Source organism: Parasteatoda tepidariorum, chromosome 1 (genome assembly GCF_982258835.1).
Source record: "Parasteatoda tepidariorum strain Cologne lab strain chromosome 1, Ptep-v5.0, whole genome shotgun sequence".
Lineage (NCBI taxonomy): Eukaryota > Metazoa > Arthropoda > Arachnida > Araneae > Theridiidae > Parasteatoda > Parasteatoda tepidariorum.
This window is the reverse complement of record NC_141755.1, coordinates 15,214,597-15,236,725: the sequence shown is the minus strand read 5'-3', so window position 1 is coordinate 15,236,725 and position 22,129 is coordinate 15,214,597. Positions and strand designations below refer to the sequence as shown.

Here is a 22,129-nt window from a genome sequence, read left to right as displayed (position 1 = left end):
TGACAGTTTTTGACAGTTTAAACCATGGTTTAAACCGTCACGTCAAAAACCTCACTGTCAAAAATGTCGAAAACCTATATTCATATGTGAAATTTAATTAATACATAAAATTTATATATTTTTTATAAAGGATAGTGTTTCTAAATATGTTCTAGAAAAGATAAATTTAAAATTTTGAAGAAACACTTATATTTTGAATAGTAACCAAAATCTTGTACTTTTGAAAGCTCACATCTTTTGTAATATTATGTATTCATTTTCACGTGTTATTGAAAATCTGCAGTGATATTATTAAGAAATTTATTTATAACCAAATTTAGTGTATAGTATAGATTATACTAAAAATTAGACATTTTTAAAGATAAACATTAGCAGTTTTGCCAGGGTTCGCCAAGTGGGCCCACTTTGAAAAAACCCGTCTGGGTTTTATTGGGTGGGCCCACCTTGAAAAAACCCACCTGGAACAACGATAAGTGGGTTTTATCAACAAAAAAAAATATTTTTTTTACTAAAACTTATTGTTTCACATTTATTTTTATATAATTTATTCAGCAACATAAATTTTTCAAATCGAGTTGCATGATTTATATGATTAAGTTTTTAATATTAGTAAAGTAAAAGAAACTTAAATATTCATATAATTTTTATAGTAGGTGCTATTGAAAACTTCAAGTGGGTTTTTTCAAAAAAGTAATATTTTAATGATATTAAATCAAATAAAAATTTAAATAATATAGTCTGAAAAGATCAATTTTTCAAATATAGTTGCATGCTTTATATATTAATAAACAGGTAATATAATACATACAGGTAATATAATAATATAATATACTAAAAAAAATTGAAAAGAAACAATTTTTTTCTTTTTTTACCAAGTGATACATTAACAAATTTAAACAGTTTTATTTTCTAGCTTAAAAAAAAAAAGCTAAAACTTTTTATAGGAGAACTTTTTAAAATTATTTATCTAAAAATGAAATCCTTTTCCTAGGGTTAATTATTTGAAAACAAATGAGACAAGTAACTGATACTCTTTATAATTATACGTAGTTTTAATTTCACTTTCTATTAATCTTATTATAGAAACATGTAAGATCATTAAATATTCATTTCAGTTTTTTATTTAACTCAAGTCAGATGAAATTTTAGTTTTTACTGATTATAAATATTTACAGATTATAATTTTATAATAGGTAATATCCATATGTTTAATAAATATAGTAAATAAATGTGTGTGAAAACAAAAAGATTAATAAACTTGCTCCTTTTATATTACTGCATTTATATTTTATAATTCTTGAGTTAAAAAATTATGAAACGTAATGTACTTAAAAATGAAGAAGATTCAAATATGTATTAGTGATAATGCGTTATTTAAACTTAATATAAAATACATATAACCAGGGTTCCCCAAGTGGGCCCACTTTGAAAAAACCCACTTGGTGGTTTTTTTCACAAATTGTTTTTTTTTAAAATTTGGTTCAAAAAGAAGTATCTCCTAATACTATCATTGGACATATCGTTGAAGTTAACAAATATTTTAGAAATGTGCATCAAGCACATGGATGGGCAAATGAAAAAAACTGCTTGATGACCAAATGATACTAGGTGGAATTCATATTGTGAGCGCGTAAAAACTTTTGCCAATAATTACCATAAATATGAAGAGATTGTTCTTGAACACTTTTATATGTCAAAAAAATTAAATAATGTTGGGCTTTACCAATAAACTATCAATTGGGAAAAACAGATATCAATTGTTTCTGAAGCTTTAAAAAAGCTTCAACCAGAAAACATTTCAATTTCAGAACCTGTTGAAATATGAATTAATTTACTATCGTGTGATGAATTAGAATCCCATAAACATTTTGTTAAAAGATCAGGCTGTTCAGCCACATCATTTATCAGCATATGCATCCTGGATCCCGAAACAAGGGGACAATTTTTAAATGATGAACAAGACCAATTAGCAGAAAGCTGTCTTTCTAAGCATCATCCAGAATTTCTGCCACGTGTTATGGCATCCAAAATTTCCGATCCTGAATACTTTCCAAAATCAATGATGCTTGACACTGTTATTGAACAGTTTTCATCGAAAAATAGTGGAAAATTATGGCAAAAAAAAAATAAATGAATAAGTAAATAAATAATATTCCTAGCTTTCACAAAATTTCTGTCAATACTTTTTTCTTTGCACTCAGCACCAGCATCCTCTGTCTCTATCGAAAGACACTTTTCAACTTTCGGTTTGGTGCAGAGTAAACTTCGAAATAGATTAGGAATAGATAAAGCTACAAAACTCGTAAAAGTGTATTGCCATTTAAGAGAGAAATGTAGACACTTTGAATCTGTTGTATGATAATAATAATAAAGGAAAAAATTGACCTTTTTTTTAAGTTAACTCTTAACATCTGCTGACAATTTTTAACTATTTGGAGAAAGTTTATCACAATTAAAAAACAGTTAAAAATTAAAATATTACTTTTAAGATTTTTTAAATATTATTTTTAAGATTTCATTTGAATACAATTTATTTTGTTTCTTTTAATCATGTTTAAAAATATTGAAAGCAAACAAAAAAAAATTTATTAGGTGATACATTAAACAACAATAAAAAAATTTAAAGTTTTATTATCTGATTTTAAAAAAATAAGCTATAACTTTTTATGTATGCTTTTTTATAATTTTAAGATTAATTTGCTTTTTGAAACTATAAAGTTAAAATGCATATATTTATCTAAATATTTGAAAAAAGGGACAAGTAACTGATACTCTTTATAATTATACATAATTTTAATTTCACTTTCTATTAATCGTATTATAAAGACATGGAAGACCATTAAATATTTATTCCAGTTTAATTTTATTACAGGTAAAAAAAAGTCAGATGAAATTTTAGTGTTTACTTATACAACACTATTTAATAAATAAAAATATTTCACAGTAAAATTTATGAGCACTAAATGAAAAAACCCAATTTTTCCCGGGTTTTTTAAAATAAAACCCAATTTTCCCCGGGTTTTTTCAATAAAACCCAGGCGGGTTGGGTTTTTTCAAAAATCCCCGGGTTTTTTCAAACCCTGAGTTTTGCACATTAGACATCTTTTAAAGAAAAATCTTTTTAATATTCTTCTAAATCTTCTTAATAATCTTTTTAACATAAGACAATACAAATTTAAGTGCTTTCTGTTAAATACACAGAGTAGTTAGTGTCGATTTACAGTATATTCAGCCTATTCATTTACTATGCTGAAAATTTAGTTTATCCAAATACTTGTGAATTTCATTTTGCTTTGTTGAATATCTAAATATTCAGCTGTTGAATAATTACTTCTTGCTTTCAAGATATGCATTATTTGTATTCTTAATACAAGTGGGGGAAAAAAATTAAGAGGTAAAAATTGTTTTAAAATGATAAGTGTAATAATTATAAATAAATATAATAAACAATATGAATTATATTTATCATTATTCACAAATATAACTACTTTTAAATTCAAATTAACATACTGGATAATAAAGATATTTGGTATAACATTAAAAAAAATTTTCATACACTTGTATCAAGTTTGTATTTATACAACATAACTTGTAAGTTCCTTATAAATATTAGTTATATGTTCCTTATATGTCAAAAATGCATAGTAATAAACTTTTAATTTTCTTAAGTATCAAAAAAAAAAATTTTTTTTTTCAAAATATAAATATTTAAAAAAATTTTGTGCAAAATTTTTCTGCACATGCATTTGAATATAAATTTCTGAAATTTTAAATCTGTTATTTTACCTTAATTTTAATTAAAAAATATTTTAAAACCTGCTGATTACCTATAGTATAATTAAATTTCAATATAATGCATGGCAACTGTTGGTAGTTTTGAAGTTTATATATTTTTTTGGCAAACTTTAGTTTTTGACATTTTTGACGGGTTTTTGACGGTTTAAACCAGTATTATACCCTTGTCATGTCAAAAACCACTTTTTGACGTCAAAAACCCAACCCTGATTATAGTTAAGCAATACCAGTTACTTTTGTCAATATATGTAAAAAAGTCCTTTCACTATTTTTTCAAAGACAAAAATTTAAGACAGAAGAAATGATAAAACTAATAAGTTATTGTGAAATTGTAACGAATTTTACTTACTTTTCCAAATGAACCTTGACCAAGGACTTTAATTATATGGAAATGCCGTGGCACAGCTTTAGGGTAACCCTCTTTAGTAACATTCTTCAACTCAATTTCTGAAACTGCTCCATTTGCTACAGCATCCTTTGTAGTCTGAAAAGAGAAAAAGTGAAAACTAAACTCAGTACAATTTTTTTTTCAAATATTATAACATATAATTGAATAATTTTAATGATACAATTCTTTTTGATAAAATATAAACTGATGCCAAATAAACAAATATATAAAATTTATAAATTTTAACTGAAACCAAGAAATACCAGTAAAATTGAACATTATTTTTAATGCATGCTAACCTTAACAAATTTTTATAATTAATCAAACTGAAAAAAGGATATCACTACTTGGTGATATTAGAAAAAAGATAAAATTAAATAAGTAAAGTAATGTAATTCTCAAAGAATATAATTTTTACTTTCTTATCAAGTGAAAACATTTAAATGCCAAGAATGTTTTTTTTTTCAAGGCAGAACACCATTGCTACATCCTTTAAATTTTTATTTACCTTATTTATTCAGCATTATATTTAGTTTTACAGCTTGCAGGGGCTGTAAATATGCTTTTTGGTGTAGCTTGAAAGGTTAATGTCTTAATACTAGTGCAGTGTTTCCCAAACTTATGACTTTTGTGTACCCTTTCTAAATTTTTCGTAACGCTGTGTACCACTAATAAAAAAATGAATTTTTTTTTTAAAAAATATTATTTATTTTTCTTCTTTGGTACTAAGTTTTGTTAATAAATTTATCTGCATCAGTGAGAAGGATGATATTGTTTATGCTGTGATAAAAGAAATTGCACAAAAGTTACAAATCACAACTGGCCGTTGGCACCACTTATTATTAACTATTAGCTCTGCAAAAAAAAAATTTCTTTTTGGTTAATGTCGGGTACTTGGGTCGATTTCCCATTTGCCTCAGAAATGCCAGAATTGCTACTCTCTTATCATTGCCTAGTGAGCAACTATGGCTAAGCCACGGCGGTGGAGTAGCGTCGCCCACGTCATGCAACCACAAACCCGTTTATAGGGCGGGTTACATTCATACAGAAGAAAGGACATAGAACACAGAGAGAGAAAAAACATCCATGCCCTGATCAGAATTCGAACCCGCAACCATCGGCTCCGCAGTCAGGCACGTTAACCACTTGGCCACCGGGTCGGCACTCTGAAAAAAATACCCAATACAAAAAAAATTTCATTGCTAGGTTTGTTTTTAAATAAGTTGCAAGATATTTCGCATAAGAACGAGTACCCCCGCTAAACTCTTCCCGTACCCCCGGTGGTATGCGTACCACACTTTGGGAAACACTGTACTAGTGAATTGATATTTAATACACATAGCGGTAGTTATGCCACCAGAATTTTATCTGGGATAGAATTCGATGCACATATACCACTAGTTGTCGTATTTGCGAAAGACTGGGAGAGCTGTGTTAAGTTCACCAGATTTTGAGTGTTTCTGGTGAGAGCTGCATTGAATTCACAGTTGTGTGTGCTTTCCCTCCTGTGATGCTATTAGCAGTCGAGTGTATGCAGGGTCCCTTTATGTTCAAATGAGACTGAAAAGCAACAGCGCAAGGAGGACGATGAGGCAGTCACAAATATCAAGTAACTTTTCAATGCAGGGTTCGCCAAGTGGGCCCACTTTGAAAAAACCCGCCCGGGTTTTATTGGGCGGGCCCACCTTGAAAAAACCCACTTGGAACGATAAGTGGGTTTTTTCAAAAAAAAACATTTTTTTTTTTACTAAAACTTATTGTTTCGCATTTACTTTTATATAATTTATTGTGCAGCATAAATTTGTCAAATAGAGTTGCATGATTTATATGATTAAGTTTTTAATATTAGTAAAGTAAAAGAAACTCGAATCTTCATATAATTTTATAGTAGGTACCTACGATTGAAAACTTCAAGTGGGTTTTTTTCAAAAAGTAATATTTTAATGATATTAAATGAAATAAAAATTTAAATAATATACTCTGAAAAGATCAATTTTTCAAATATTGTTGCATGCTTTATATATTAATAAACAGATTATTATTATTAATTTATGTGTTTAAAAAAATTGAAAAGAAGCAATTTTTTTCTTTTTTTACCAAGTGATACATTAACAAATTTAAACAGTTTTATTTTTTGGCTTTAAAAAAAAATGCTGAAACTTTTTATCAGAACTTTTTAAAATTATTTATCTAAAAATGAAATCATTTTCCTAGGGTTAATTGCTTGAAAACAAATGGGACAAGTAACTGATACTCTTTATAATTATACGTAGTTTTAATTTCACCTTCTATTAACCTTATTCAGTGTTTTCATCGCAGAAAAAAAATGGGTGAGAATTTCTCACCCTTTCTCAAAAACAGGGTGAGATTTCAAGAAGTTAAGTGAGATATCTAAAAACTAAAAAAAAAATCCTTTCTTTAATTATAATACATTTTTAACATCTTCTAATTTTTAAAGCATTGAATATTTTTTTTTTTTTTTTTTTGCATCATCATATGGAAAATGTTCTACATCTACTTTTTTTTTATCAGTTATTCTTATTAGGTTGCTCAAATGCGTGTTTGTTTCATTTTGATCGTTTCTACCCACATTTGTTTCATTTTCATTTATCCGTTTCGGAGTAGAAGATATTGCCTTTACAAGGTATTTGTCCATCTTACAATAATGAGCAAAAAATTTGAACTTCTTACATGGAGGAACCTTACCTATGGTAAACACGTGGTTGCAGAGAAATGCGTTCTGAAAGAGGTTCCGAGGGATGGTGTTCTGTTGTTCTTAAAGGTTCTGAACAATTCTGGTAAATAGGAAAGCTAGATAATGGGGCAGATGTTGAAAATAATGAAAAATCCAGGAAGAAAAGTGGAACAGATTTCATTCTAAATGGTGCAATGAGAAATTTTTTTCAAAATGCAAGAAATTCGCGAATTTTGAAATTGCTTTATAGAATGCGCGAATTTCTCGCGGTAATAATTTTTTAATGCGAGAAAAGAAAAAAATATGCGAGATTCTCGCGTTCTCGCGCTGTAGTGAAAACACTGTTATTATAAAAACATGTAAGACCATTAAATATTTATTTCAGTTTTTTATTTAACTCAAGTCAGATGAAATTTTAGTTTTTACTGATTATAAATATTTACTGATTATAATTTTATAATAGGTAATATCCATATGTTTAATAAATATAGTAAATAAATGTCTGTAAAAACAAAAAGATTAATAAACTTGTTCTTTTTATAATACTGCATTTATATTTTATAATTCCTAATTTAAAAAGTTATGAAACGTAATGTACTTAACAATAAAGAAGATTCAAATATGTAGTGATAATGCGTTATTTAAACTTAATATAAAATACATATAACCAGGGTTCCCCAAAAGGGCCCACTTTGATAAAACCCACTTGGTGTTTTTTTTTTTCACAAATTGTTTTTTTTTTTTTTTAATTTGGTTCAAAAAGAAGTACTCCTAATACTATCATTGGACACATCGTTGAAGTTAAACATTTTAGAAATGTGCATCAAGCACATGGATGGGCAAATGAAAAAAAACTGCTTGATGACCAAATGATACTAGGTGGAATTCATATTGTAAGCACGTAAAAACTTTTGCCAATAATTACCATAAATATGAAGAGATTGTTCTTGAACATCAAAATGAATCTAATAATGATATGTTGGGCTTTACCAATAAACTATCAATTGGGAAAAACAGATATCAATTGTTTCTTAAGCTTTAAAAAAGCTTCAATCAGAAAACATTTCAATTTCAGAAGCTGTTGAAATATGAATTAACTTACTATCGTGTGATGAATTAGGACCCCATAAACATTTTGTAAAAAGATTCAATCAGGCTGTTCAGCCACATAATTTATTAGCATATGCATCCTGGATCTCGAAACAAGGGGGCAATTTTTAAATGATGAACAAGACCAATTAGCAGAAAACTGTCTTTCTAAGCATCATCCAGAATTTCTGCCACGTGTTATGACATTCAAAATTTCCGATCCTGAATACTTTCCAAAATCAATGATGCTTGACACTGTTATTCAACAGTTTTCATCAAAAAATAGTGGAAAATTATGGCAAATAAAATTCATTGCTTCCACAAAGTTTCTGTCAATTCTTTTTATTTGCACTCAGCACCAGCATCCTCTGTCTCTATTGAAAGACGCTTTTCAACTTTCGGTTTGGTGCAGAGTAAACTTCGAAATAGATTAGGAATAGATAAAGCTACAAAACTCGTAAAAGTGTATCACCATCTAAGAGAGAAATGTAGACACTTTGAATCTGTTGTATGATAATAATAATAAGGGAAAAAATGGACCTTTTTTTTAAGTTAACTTTTAACATCTGCTGACAATTTTTAACTATTTGGAGAAAGCTTATCACAATTAAAAAACAGTTAAAAATTAAAATATTACTTTTAAGATTTTTTAAATATTATTTTTAAGATTTCATTTGAATACAATTTATTTTGTTTCTTTTAATCATGTTTAAAAATATTGAAAGCAAACAAAAAAAAATTTCTATTAAGTGATACATTAAACAACAATAAACAAATTTAAAGTTTTATTTTCTGATTTTAAAAATAAGCTATAACTTATTATATATGCTTTTTAGTGTATGTATTTTAAGATTAATTTGTCTTTTGAAACTGTAAAGTTAAAATGTATCTAAAAATGCATATATTTATCTAAATATTTGAAAAAAGGGGCAAGTAACTGATACTCTTTTAATTATACGTAATTTTAATTTCACTTTCTATTAATCGTATTATAAAAACATGGAGGACCATTAAATATTTATTCCAGTTTAATTTTAATACAGGTAAAAGTCAGATGAAATTTTAGTGTTTACTTATACAACTCCATTTAATGAATAAAAATATTTTCACAGTTAAATTTATGAGCACTAAATGAAAAAACCCAATTTTCCCCGGGTTTTTTCAAATAAAACCCAATTTTCCCCGGGTTTTTTCAATAAAACCCAGGCGGGTTGGGTTTTTTCAAAAATCCCCGGGTTTTTTCAAACCCTGCTTTTGAGATATTTTTGGTACTTATCCATTTCAGGTGATAAAATTCTGTTGATGCAAAGTAACTCAGCGCAAATCAATTCAACCGTTTATAATACAGATTAAAATTTGTAAATAAATTAAACGGTTATAAATTAAAATTCATACATAAATTAAAAATCGTATAATCCGTGCTGAACTCCCAATCACTTAATCATCAAAGATCACAAATCATTCGAATAGGACTCCATTAAAAATGAAATACTCAAATAAGTGTAGGTAAAATATGGTGCTCATTAATGAAAAAAAATGAAAGGAAGAACATAATTTCTAGACTGAACTACCTTTTAAACTTTCACAGTTTTTGAATTTTTTATTTTATATTATTAATTTGAATTATTAATCAATATTATTTGAATTTTTATATTATTAATCTGAAGCCAGTTATTACTGATTTTTTAAAAAAAAATCTCAAATGACAATATAAAAATCATGATTATTTCTTTTCTTTCTCTTCTGATGCGCAAAAAAGAGATCTTAGGAAAAAAAAAAAAAAACAATTTGAAAAATTATGCAGAAATCGAAATTTTTCCTTTCCCAAATTAAAAATCTTTGAGCAAAAACTCTGTAGCATTCTGGCTGTGTCCCACAATTCTGCCACGGGGCCGTACAGAGGATGAGGGGGAAGGAGGGAGACTCTAGACCAGGTCGCCTCCCCAAATGGCATGTTAGATTTTTGGAATCTCAAATTACTAAGAATTTTTTTTTTTTAAATAGAAATTTAACTTACTTCCTGGTTATACTCTTCATCCAACACCATTGCTTCAGGTTGCTTCTGTCAACAATAAACATGAATGAAAAATAATTAATCAATAATAAATAAAATAAAAATGCAATCCTAATTCTCAGACAATAAATTGGATAAATGTTTTAGGAATTTAGTTTATATAATTTATAAACATGAATGAAAAAGTCCTAAATGATAATCTATAACCCAAATTTACCAATGTAATTTGATATTCTTATTTCAATGGGCAGAAAATATCTAATTTACACATTGTTCAGTTTAACAGTTCAAGTATTAATAGAATTAAAGTTTATTCTTATCAAGATCACTTAATACATTCCATATTTTTTAAGCACGCAAATTTTCAAAAAATAAAAAATACTATTATATATACTAAGTTTTTTTTTAATCTTTTTTATAAAAATGAATTCAGTAGCATATTTGTTTTGCCAAAATGCAAGGATTAGTTTGGTATAAAATCGAAAAAGCTGAAACTATAAATCCAAAAATGTTAAGTGCAAGACACATTTGAAATAATCGAAAAAGAAAAAAAGACTGAAATTTGAATAAGAAAAAAATATGTAGGAAACATATTTATAATATTATCAAATAGTTGGAAGCAGCACACTACAAGTAGGGTAACTACTGCAGTTGCTATTTTTCTCCTCTTTGTGTAATGAGCTACTTTTTTTTAAAATGCAATGAGTAATGTGATACAAAATAGCAGTTTGTATTGATTTCGAGAAACTGCTTTTACTTTAAATAAAGAAACAAGGATAATCCGCAACTAATTTTTTAAACAGGCACAAATCTTCCCAGGTCTATCTTTGGTGAATTAGAATAATGTCTAATGCTCAAGAGCAGCAAGTCTTTTTCATATAGGTAGCGACACCTTTAAATGGGAATATATACAACGGGAGAGAACATATTTTCAGAGTAATTCTCCATGTACTTAATTTCTTTGAGGAAATAAAAGAGCATCAAATTATTAATATTAAAAATATTTTATAACTTCCTAGCACTTCTTAAATATTCACTGTTTAAAAAAAAGGTATCAAAAAATGAAGGTTAAAAGAACAAATTTAGAAAAAATTGGTTTAGGTTGGTGAAAAAAACGGTTACAAACTGACTTCTGAATAAATACTTCTTAATAATTCCCCAAGTTTAAACAAGCTAATTTTTTTTAAAATTTAAAACCATTTTGAATATGTATAATAAGTTCTCCAGTAAAGCTTGTCAGTTAAGTATTATAAATTTGTGACTACATTTCGGAATTAATTTGTAGTCACTATATTTAAGAAAAAAGTAGTTGTTTTTAACAACAAAACAATGTAGTTTTTTCAGCCACTGATATTAAAAATGTTTTTAATAAAAAGTATTAATGGGAGATTTTTCTTTTTTAAATTGTGAGAATATTAATCCTGAAATGTGATTTTAAAATCAAGTGAATATGAATCCCAATGCGTGATTTTTAAATCAGGTGAACATGAATTTCGGTGGGTAATTTTAAATCGTGCAAATAAGAAGATACTTTATTCTAAATCTTATAAATAGCAATCAGGATAGGCAATATTAGATCAAGTCAATACAAACTGTGAAATGTGATTTAAAGCTGTGTGAATGTAACATCAAATCTCTTGTACAGAGGTAGATAAAAGCGTAAAATTTTTTTTTTGGGAATTATAACAGAACTTCCTTTGAGAACACAAAATTTCCCATTTAATTTAATTGAAAATTTCTCAAAAGAAAAGAAAAACTAATTCCTCTAAATACTTTCATTTATACACTTGCTTGGCAAATCATTTTTGAAAACTGCTTTATTAAGAGCAATTGAGACAAAATAAAATATGGAAAAAATCAAAATGTTTATTAAATTAAAAATATATATTCTCTAATATAAAATTACCATAAAATCTTAGTTGGAAGCTTTCCAAACAAAGCTAAGTTTTTACAATTATATTTCAATAATCTATTCATTATCTAGATCTGGTTTAATTTCAAGTAATCTGATCCACAAGTTCATTTTAAGCTCCTTGGAAGTTTTAATTTCATTTCAAACATACAAAGAATCATAATTTAGACTTTATTCTGATGATACAGCCTTTTATTAGTTTAAGCATATAGTAAATTTATTGATATTCATCTTCCAACTTGCTTATTTTCTTTAATATTGACCTTGTTAGCAGATTTTGCTAAGTCAATCTACAGCACAATCTTTATAAATACACATTTTTCTGCAATCATAACAGAGTCAGCCGGAAGAGCTTCGAGTCAGCATTAACAGGTACAGACACGGAAATATCCCCATATCAGTACCTTTGTCAAAATAATCACCAAATTTTTGGTACGGAACAAAAAAAAAAAAAATACAGAGCTTACAATGGAATAACTCGTAGTCACTAAATACATATATTTTAAAATTTTTGAAGTACAAAGCCCTTTATTTTCTTAGCAACTGCTGTTAGTACGAATAGGTACTAATATGAAAATAACCCCAAGAAGGTTGATATGATAAACAAAGTTTATTGTATATTTTTCTTGGTAAAAGTGTGATATTCTTAACAAGATGAAGACCAGTCATTCTCAAAATAAAGGAAAAAATAGAATTAAATTTGAAAATAAAAAATTTAGGCATATTAATTTGAACTGATAAATATTACACAATTATAGATAAATAATGCATTGAATATTATTTGCCTTTTTAAGCACCAATAAGAATTTAATAATGAAATTTCATAGTTTAATTTTTAAAAAGCAGTTAAAAGTCAATGAAACTAAAGAAAAAACAGTATCTGTTGTAGGCAAAACTACAAATGAGCCTTTACTAGGACGAACTTTAAAATTTGAGGAAAATAATAAAGATTTTTTTTTTATATAATAAGGCGAAAATAGATTTTAAGCAAAACAGCTTAAAAGTGAAAAGAAACGTAATTTATTCAGCTCAAAATAAACGACAAAAACAGAATAAAAATCTTTCAGCTAAAAATGATAAATCTATTGAATTTAAAAATAAACAGCGAAGAAATCAGACATTTGTAACCTTTTGACAGGTATGATTTACTTAAAAAAAGATATATAGCTAAAACTTTAATTGCTTACCTGAGTGCCATTTGTTTCACACCCATTCAAATTAAATGGAACACCCAAGTAAGCTAACGGCATGATTATTAGAAATAAATTAACATTTAAAATTTATGTATTCAATACAACATGAAACAAGACTCATGTTTTTATTTTCTACTAGAATGACACTTTTTCATGAAATAGCAGGTGTTTCTACCGACAGGCGTCATATCCGTTTCCGTTTATTTTATTGCCATATTACCTGCATTAACTCTCTCAGTTTAAAGAAGTTTATTTTTACTAGCACGTTATAATAGCGCAGTCTTATATAGACCAATCAAAACTCAGAATTTCTTTTTCTTCTTTACCTGATTTAATTATTTCTTTTTAAAGTAAAACTTTAACCGTCGTATTAATTTGTTTTGTAAACAAATCCGTCTAGGTAATGTGGGTGAGTTCTAAATGAAAGTGGAAATTGTTGAAGAAAATCAATTGAATTAATTCTTCTTCTTAAAAATTAATGGTGTGGTAAAAATCAAAATTCTTATTATCATGGGAAGTTGTTTGGATTGTTGCAGAGGATCGGATCCTCCTTATACATCCCCTAATGATGTTTGTTTACTATTTAATACATTAATTATTATAACTCAAGTTGTTAGTATTTATGTAAATATATAAAAACATTTTTGAGGTTACTATAAATTTTAAAATTGTGTCATTGATGAAACTACGTTGATAACGTTAGTTGGTCGCAGTAGGAATATTCTAACTAAATTTTACAAAATGTACCTTCATATTATGTTTGTTTAATTTGTATATATTATATTTTAAACTAACTGGATTTTAAAATTTCCCGAAACTGTGTGATATTATGACTTAACATAAAAAAAATTTCATTTATCAATTGTAATTTAATAATTAGGTGTTTTTAAATTATGTTTGCTTATGTCTTTGCATACTACAGATCAGGACACAGAAATATTCCTTGTTTATACATTGATTATTCATATTGTTGACAGTCTTCAAATCATCATGTGTATAACTCTAAGACTGCTACTCACGACATTCAAATTGAATGGACATGTTGTCCCACCGGTATATTTTTTAAACTCTCTCTGTGTCAAAACTTAAATCGCCATATCATCAAATGAAGCTACCCAGTTGTTGTAGTAGAAATAAGTTTAAAAAATTTCAAAGCGATTGTCTGGCGTTGCAACAAGTTTTGCTTATCGCATTTGCCTCATTATGTGTTGTTTTTTTTAAAGTTTCACATACTCCACCTGGTTATTGCTAACATTTGGGGATTATTTTGGCACAGACTACTGATACAAGAATATTTTTTTGGTTCAGGACCTTTCAGAACAAACATTGAATTAGGGATAATCAGTTTATTTCTTTAATTTTAGTATGGAAACTAAATCGTTTTGACGTATTTGTTTTAACACAATTTTTTATTATGATACGAAGCAATTTTTGTTATTATATTATTTTGAGGTATATAACTTTTATGAAAATGTACTGTGGGGCAATTTTCTATGGAACCTTTATAGTTTATTTTTTTCTAAAGGTACTGTATATCGATAAGCATCCCTCATTATTTACATCTTCTCATGCTTATGCCACTTTTTTTTATGAATATTAAAGTAACCTAAAACTTAGAAATGAATATTTTTCTTTCTAACTGGATTTGCATCTAGAATTAACAGTAAAGTAATAAAAAAGTGATCTTAACTTTCTTCTGCACAATACCATCTTAGGCTAAAGAGATATTTTAAATTTAGAATAATAATTCTTTGATCATTTTGGAAGTTTTATTTTAAATATTGTTTTAGTATTATAGAGGCATAATTTTTTAAGATTACATTATTTTAATATAGTTCACATTTTTTTTTGTGTGCTTAAATTGAAAAAGTTTTCAACCTGTGCTTTTCCTGTTTTTATAATAAGGTTAACTTTCCATTTAAGTAAAATATCTCGAACTTAACAATCATTTAGGAGGAAAGAAGACAAAGAATGGTTGAAGCTGCTGAAAGGCGACAACATGAACAGGAAACCCGTGGCTTGAAGGATGATTTAGCAGCCAAACGTGTTGAGAAAAATAAAGAAAGAGCTAGGCAAATAGATGAAGCTTTGGACAAATCGAATTCAGATGCACCTCTGAGGGTATACTTGTTTTATTTATGTTTTTAGCAATTGAAATTTTACTTAGATTCGTTAAAGAAATAATGTTTAATATTGTTTTTTTTTCCCTTCATTTTATGGCAATTCTTTTAATTTATAGTGTTTTACATATTTTATGTTGCTTGTCTTATAATTGTGTTTTTTTTAAAAGCAGATTTTTAAAATTTTTTAAAAATTTAAAATATGATTCCATTTATTAAAATTAAAAAATTGTCACTCCAGATGCAAATCTATGAAGTTACAAAACTTAAGTTAAGGTGGAGAAGATGATTTAACAATCTACTTCAATGAAAAACCAAACAATCAGTTACTCAAAAACCATTTCTGCAGTTACTTATTTGTATTCTTCATCCTTTGTGGTATATGAGGCATTCAGGATGTTTATTTTCTTATTATCTCAGAATATGATCTGATTTAAGCTACTAATTATTAAGCTTCATTGAATATTATCAAACAAAATATTGGATATTTAGATTCAACCTGTACTAATATCTGACTAAAAGGTTGATTACTGATTATAGCTGGTTTAGGCCCTAAGAAGTTTAATTCTTCCATGTTGCATTTTGGTATATTTTTCAATTGTAGTGAATTTTTTAAGTTATAACTAGCAAATGCCTGCCTGTATGTTGCTCTCATTAGAATAGCTGGAAGCTTCACAGATTGCTCGATGTAGAAATGGTTAAGTTCGACCCTCTACTATTAGTACCAAAAGTTACTCACATGATTACTCTTATTCTATTACTTTCTAAATTACTCTCATTTAAAGAAGCTTTATTTATTTTGGATAGCAGGCCACAAAATCTAAGAAATATTACTCTGTCCACTAAAGAGGAAATTGAAGTAAAATTGCAGGGAATATAACTTATGGGTAAACTGCCATAAATGACCAAGTCAATGATTGACAAAAATGAACTAATATCAGTTACCTTTTTTGAAAAAAAATAAAAAATTCCAAGTTAATGTGTATTATATGGATGTACTGTCAAAGGATATGTATATTGATTTGTCCTTTTTTATCTTAAAAAAGTGACAAGCATTATAGTGACTTGGAAATGTTCTTACTGTTGCCAGTTATTGACTTGATAACTTTTTGCAATAGATGACAAAATAGATTTTTAGATAACAAAAACTTTTAGTGAGAAATAGAAATTTTTATTTTAAACTAAAACTATTGAAAAAAATGCTCATAAAGCAAACCAAAATCACAGGCAATGTTGAGCCTTTTAAATAACTTCACTAATCACAGATTATTTTAGATTCAAAATGATAGTTGATTTATAATATGCAATTAACTATCGAATATAATTAATAAACTTACATTATTTTCTAGAATACAAGTTGCAATAAGATACTTATAACAGTTTCTAAACTTTTATATCAGGCCTATTTTGCAGTTCATCAAGTGAATAGTTGAATTCTTTTATTAAAAAAATAAATAAATCCTAATGTCAAAAAAAGGTTTTATTTCTTTAAAAAATTTGCTCTTCTTCAGTAGTATGTGTGTGAAACAACACTTGCTATGAATAACCTTGATGTCAAAGTACCTAATTTATGATCATAGGTGCCACTCAGAAAGAAAAAAAAATCAAGACTTATTTTTTGACTAATTAACACGGTAGTCATTAACACTCTTTACACCAATTGCAGAATTCTGACATTTTCTTGGAGCCTTTCCCATCTCTATTTATCACTTCATCATTAATGTTTTGTCTTGGGTAATTTTTTTAAAAATAATATAATTTAACTTTGCTTAGCATCTCAAAATATCGGGAATAATTACAATATCAACCAGATTTAGATTTAGCAACACATATTTTACCACAAATTCAGCCAATCCCACTCTTTGATTGTAGTGAGACATCATTAATTGATCATTTTTTATTAATTAGGAAAAATAACAATGTTTATTAAAAAAATGTAATTTTTTTGAGAACTGGAAATATATATTGGAGAAGGTAGTTCAGTTAACTAGAACTTTTTTCAAGACTGATTTCTGTCCTCGGGACAAAATTCTTAATTAACCTCGACTGAGGTTTATTAAGAATTTTTTTTTCTAATATTCATTCAGCAATAATTCGTTGTTCTGAGAAAAAGGGAAGGTAAAGAAGAGGTTCTGTGTTTCATGTTTAATTCTTTTACATTTGAAATATACATTCCCGATTTCATTTTTGAATACATTTTGTTCTCACATTGATAAGTCTTGCTTTTTTTTTTTGTTTTTTGTTTCTTTACAGTAATAGAAATTAAAAAAAGGTTCCAAATAATTCTTTTAAAATTGTATGTTTGTTGAAAACATATATGTTCTGAACAAACAAATAATAAAAAAAAATCATTGATATCAGAAATGAACTTTAAAAATAAGGACAGAATATTTTGCATCAGGAATATCAGGACAACGATGAACCCTGCTATATTGGAATTTCCTAAAACTTATTCTTGTAGTCTTTAAATGATGAGCTGATTAAGTAATACATTTGATTTTCTACTCAACATTTTTACATTTGCTTAACGTTGTATATTGTTTATAGATATAAATAATTACAGTATATTCTTTTTTTTTTTTTTAGTGGCAAGTCTCATAGTTGGTGTCACGCTCAAGAATTTGTAAATATTTTATAAATCTATGTCACATAAGTATTATATAAAATGTTTTATGTTGATAATTTTTAAATTTTGTTGCACTTGATATTTCTGTGATTCATTTACAATTTTGTTTAAGGAAATTGTGCATAATTCTAAATGAAACTTAGCAAAAGATTTTTAGCATAAATTTTTTTTGAGTTATTGCTATTATTATTTATGATTTTATTATTGTAATCATCATCTAGCTATAAAAAATCTTTAAGAACTTCTAGTTAAATGTTAGTTTACATTATGAAGTATAAATATGTAATCATTGCAACTCAAAGCTTTAACTTGATATTCAATATTTGTGTTTTAACAAATTTTCTACTATAAAGTTTTAACTATTTCTATTTGCTGTTTTGTAATGTCAATAATAATGTAGTTTTTTTACCAGGAAAGAAAAAAAAAAAGAACAGGAGAATCTATTATCCTAACATTTATATATTTGTACAAATAATACAATTTTTGCTAGTATTTGTAAAGACGTTATTTTATGTTTTGTTTCAGTAAATTCATTAACTGTTCAAAATTCTCTGCACTCTTAGTTGCGTGTTATACTGTGAAATTCCTAACTTCTTTCATCAGAAATATAGTTATTATTTCATATTCAAGAAATGCTATAAACCTTTCTAAATAATTTACAAGGTTACTTCTCCTATAATACTGTTAAAATTAACTGTTTGAATATCTTGAAACAGTTAATTTCCTCAAAAGTTTCTGCATTCTTAGTTCTGTGTTACATTTTGCTATGAAATTCTCAACTTTTTTCATCACAAATGTAGCTATTATTTTATACTCAAGAAATGCTTTAAACCTATATAATTAATTTACAAGATTACTTCTGATATAGTATTATTAAAATTAACTTGGTGAAATCTTGAAACCATTTTTGCAGAAAAATTTGTTAATACTGTTCTTTTTTGAAATAATCCATTGTAATTTACTATTTATTTAAATACATAATTTAATACTTTATATAGATTTTGATAAAAAATTTGTTTTTTCTCAAAAAAGATGTATATTCTGGTTTATTTTCAAGTTGATAAAAATTGCTAGTTAAGTTTGACAAGTTGTTTATTTCTACCTTATCATTAAATTGCTAATAAAATAGTTGTAGAACATACATTTCATTTATTTTAATTACCTTTTTTTTTAATTTTAAGTCAATTTCTTTTACTAATTCAAATTATTGAATGATATCAGGCATTCAATGCTTTTCAAGATTATTAAAATTTTTTTTATTTTAAGTAGACTTTATTTGTATTAAAGTTTTAATTTATGAACAATTTGCATTTCACGCACTTATAGTTGAAAGAAACGTTGTTTCAATATTTTCTCGGAATCAATGCGCGTGAAGATTAAATTATTCACACACAAGATATTATAAGATATTTTATGGTAGCATTTTGTTAAAAAAATGCCTTCAAAATTTATAGCAATAATAACTTTTAATTTCAAAATTATGAAATTATCATGTAGACTAACAAGATGAGAAAGTCTTGTTTTCTTAAATTCGTTTAGAAAGTAATTTACTGCTTAGCATAAAATATAAAAATGTCTTGTTGTCTCAAGAGCTACTTTAGTCTTGCACACTGACTATGATTTTAACCAGAGCTCCGAAAATACCGAGTGTCTAAAGAATCACAGTTATCTGTTATTTGTAATATTATGAAACCTTTTTCTTTTAGTAACAAAATCTAAATATTTTAATTTTGAATATATCAAGGGACATTTTTTGAGCACCTGAATATTGTATGTATTGATTACTGATGTATTGATGAATTAATACATTCGTGAAATACCTATTTATTAATACCTTGAATGATGCCATTGCTTGCTCTGGATTCAGTCATTTAATCTTTGACTATTAATTTTTTTAAAAAGAAATTTCAATAAATTCTAAAGTTATTTCTACAAATCTAAGAAAAAATGTAGTGATGCTGATTATTTTGCAGGTAACCATACTTAACAATTATCTAGAAAAAATAATGAATATGAGGCACACATGAAAAATGTTTCAATATAGAAGTGCAATGCTACTCAAGCAATCATGTATGCTTTTAAACTAGAAATGTTTAAAAGCAAACATATTTTAAATTACTTTCATTTTTAGATAATATTAAAAATTAAAATTAATAATTATCTTCACCCTTATTACTGTTAAGGTTCACGCAAATTACTTTTAAGGTTCTTTTCCTGATGTTTTTTTGAAATTGTTGTAGACCCCTGGTTATGAAGATAAGTCTCTTTGCAAAGGTTAATTGATTCATATTAGTGTAAGTAATTTGAGACAATAACAGAAAAATTAACTTTAAATTGTTATTGTACGAGTCTTAATATGGTGCAGAAAATAGGTTGAGTCTCCAATTAATGTGTAAACTTACTAAGTAGAAACTAAGTGTTAACTAACTAAGCGAATCTAAGTAAAAAGTGTGTTATCCTTTTCATTTTTTCAAGTGTCTCTCATTAGAAATGGGTTTATACTTTTTTCCAGTAGAGTATTAAAAAAACTACAACTTATCTGGAGAAGTTTTCACCACAGCAGGATAATGCCTTTCATCTGCATATTTCGACTCGTTATAGTATTATAATTTTCTGTTTGGTTATACAGTGCCATTACCAGATAAAATCACACCTCAGAACTTTAGATTTGAAAAAAGTCTTTTTTTTTTCTTTGATTTACCCTTGTAGCATTCAAATTAGTTTTATGTTTCTATATTACTTTTGTTTCTGGTTAAATGTTTTTTCCTAAGTATCATAGTAAACCCCTACATCAAATTATATAACTTTCCATGAAAGTAATTTTAATGAATTGGCAACTGCATAATGTGTAATACATGTTTTTAAAATGAATAAGGGATCATTTAAAAATGAATCAATTAGAGAATCAACATCAGTCAATTAGAGAATCAACATGAGTCAATACCAGCTAACTACTTTTTAGAGGAATCATTGAGAAAAGAAAGAAAATGTGTTTGCGAGCAATATTATAAAACATATTAACTAGTAAATAATTTGTGTAATAAAATAAAAGTTTTCGTTTTTTTCTCTTTATAAATAAGAAATAAAAGTACTTTCAATAAATGATGATTTTTAATGAAAAACAATGTAATTTCAGAAAAAAATTAGAAGAGAAAACATAAGCTATACGAGCTTTTTCTTTAATAGTTAAGCTCTAAGGAAAAAAAAATAATCATGGCCTATCACATGCAGAAGTATTAATGAGGATTATTTCAGTAACAAGCACAATACAATGTTTAAATAAATAAAATAAAAAATTTCTTCTACTCTAATGATCTGATTTTGACAAATTAAGTATTAATCTAAGGGTCTCAACAGGTAACTTTAAACATGATAATTAATTAGTACAGATAATATTGCAATTTTCGAAATCAGACACAAAAATGCATTTTTTCTGAATAAGGAAGACATGCCGTTTTCTGACGAATTTGGATTTTTGACCATCAAAATAGGAGATATAGCTTCAATCTAGAAAACATGGTTTAGTCAGGTGAGTAGCCTTAATGTTAATTTTAGAGTATTTTCATTATATAGGAAGTATTTTCATTATATTGGGAAGTTTTTAAGCGAATCAAAAAATTTTGCACATAATGCACCTAAAGGTAATGTTATGTAAAAAAATAAATGTTTAATAATTATTTATTATTTTATTAAATAATGGTCGAAAAAATTGTTGTAAGGTATATATCGTTTTAAACTATATGTAATTTTAAAAGGAAATTTTAATAACTATATAATAGTTTGCCAGAAAATAAAGTTCAAAAGTGAGTCTTTTTCCAAAATGTAATTACTCAGAAACTATTTATGCTGATTTTGTAATTTAAAATTATATTAATTTAAATGGAATAAAAATGCATACAACGTAACAATTTAAAAACTTTCAACTATTATTAAATAAACTAACTTAGGGCCCTATCCTCTGCTTGCTGTGCTCACCAATCTGCTTTGCAGTTATTTTCAGATTGCTTCGCAATTAGAGCTCACCTGATACTTCTATATTTTAGTCAAGTGTGCTGGTACTTTTTTTCAAAAATAAAATTCTGAAAATATATAACCTACATTACCTATGGATTGTAAAAAATATTTTACATGAAATTATTTTAGGATGAATGACTTATAATTCTGTGCATAACTTTTTCAATTTACTTCTAAGCTCCTCACATATGATGAAATGTGCAAAAAATGAAGTTAACATTAAGGGGCCCAAAATTTTGTCCACTCTTCTGACTAAACCATTGGGATCTTGTTTTCTTAATTG

The 22,129-nt window shown here is 26.7% G+C and overlaps 2 protein-coding genes across 3 annotated transcripts in view; one reads left to right on the top strand and one right to left on the bottom strand.

Moving 5' to 3' along the window:
* The window catches only part of LOC107456412 (ribosomal protein S6 kinase 2 beta), a 37,848-nt gene extending 24,521 nt beyond the window's left edge, over nt 1–13,327 (bottom strand). The window contains exons 1-3 of the mRNA XM_016074266.5: nt 13,081–13,327; nt 9,985–10,029; nt 4,145–4,279 (exon numbers count right to left, since the gene is read on the bottom strand). Coding sequence (XP_015929752.3) covers nt 4,145–4,279; nt 9,985–10,029; nt 13,081–13,143 — 243 coding nt within the window. The 5' untranslated portion in view covers nt 13,144–13,327. The remainder of the gene's footprint in view (nt 1–4,144; nt 4,280–9,984; nt 10,030–13,080) is intronic.
* A 123-nt stretch (nt 13,328–13,450) lies between these two features.
* Nucleotides 13,451–18,975, top strand: Svip (small VCP interacting protein). 2 transcript variants are annotated; one of them, XM_016074267.5, is made up of 3 exons: nt 13,451–13,656; nt 15,040–15,207; nt 17,793–18,975. In XM_016074267.5, exons 1-3 carry the CDS (start codon nt 13,597–13,599, stop codon nt 17,805–17,807), a joined length of 243 nt encoding a protein of 80 aa, XP_015929753.3. In that variant the 5' UTR covers nt 13,451–13,596; the 3' UTR covers nt 17,808–18,975. The 2 variants fall into 2 exon arrangements, with proteins under 2 accessions (XP_015929753.3, XP_087015771.1); XM_087159645.1 differs by having other exon boundaries at nt 13,469–13,495.
* Nucleotides 18,976–22,129: the final 3,154 nt, after the last annotated feature.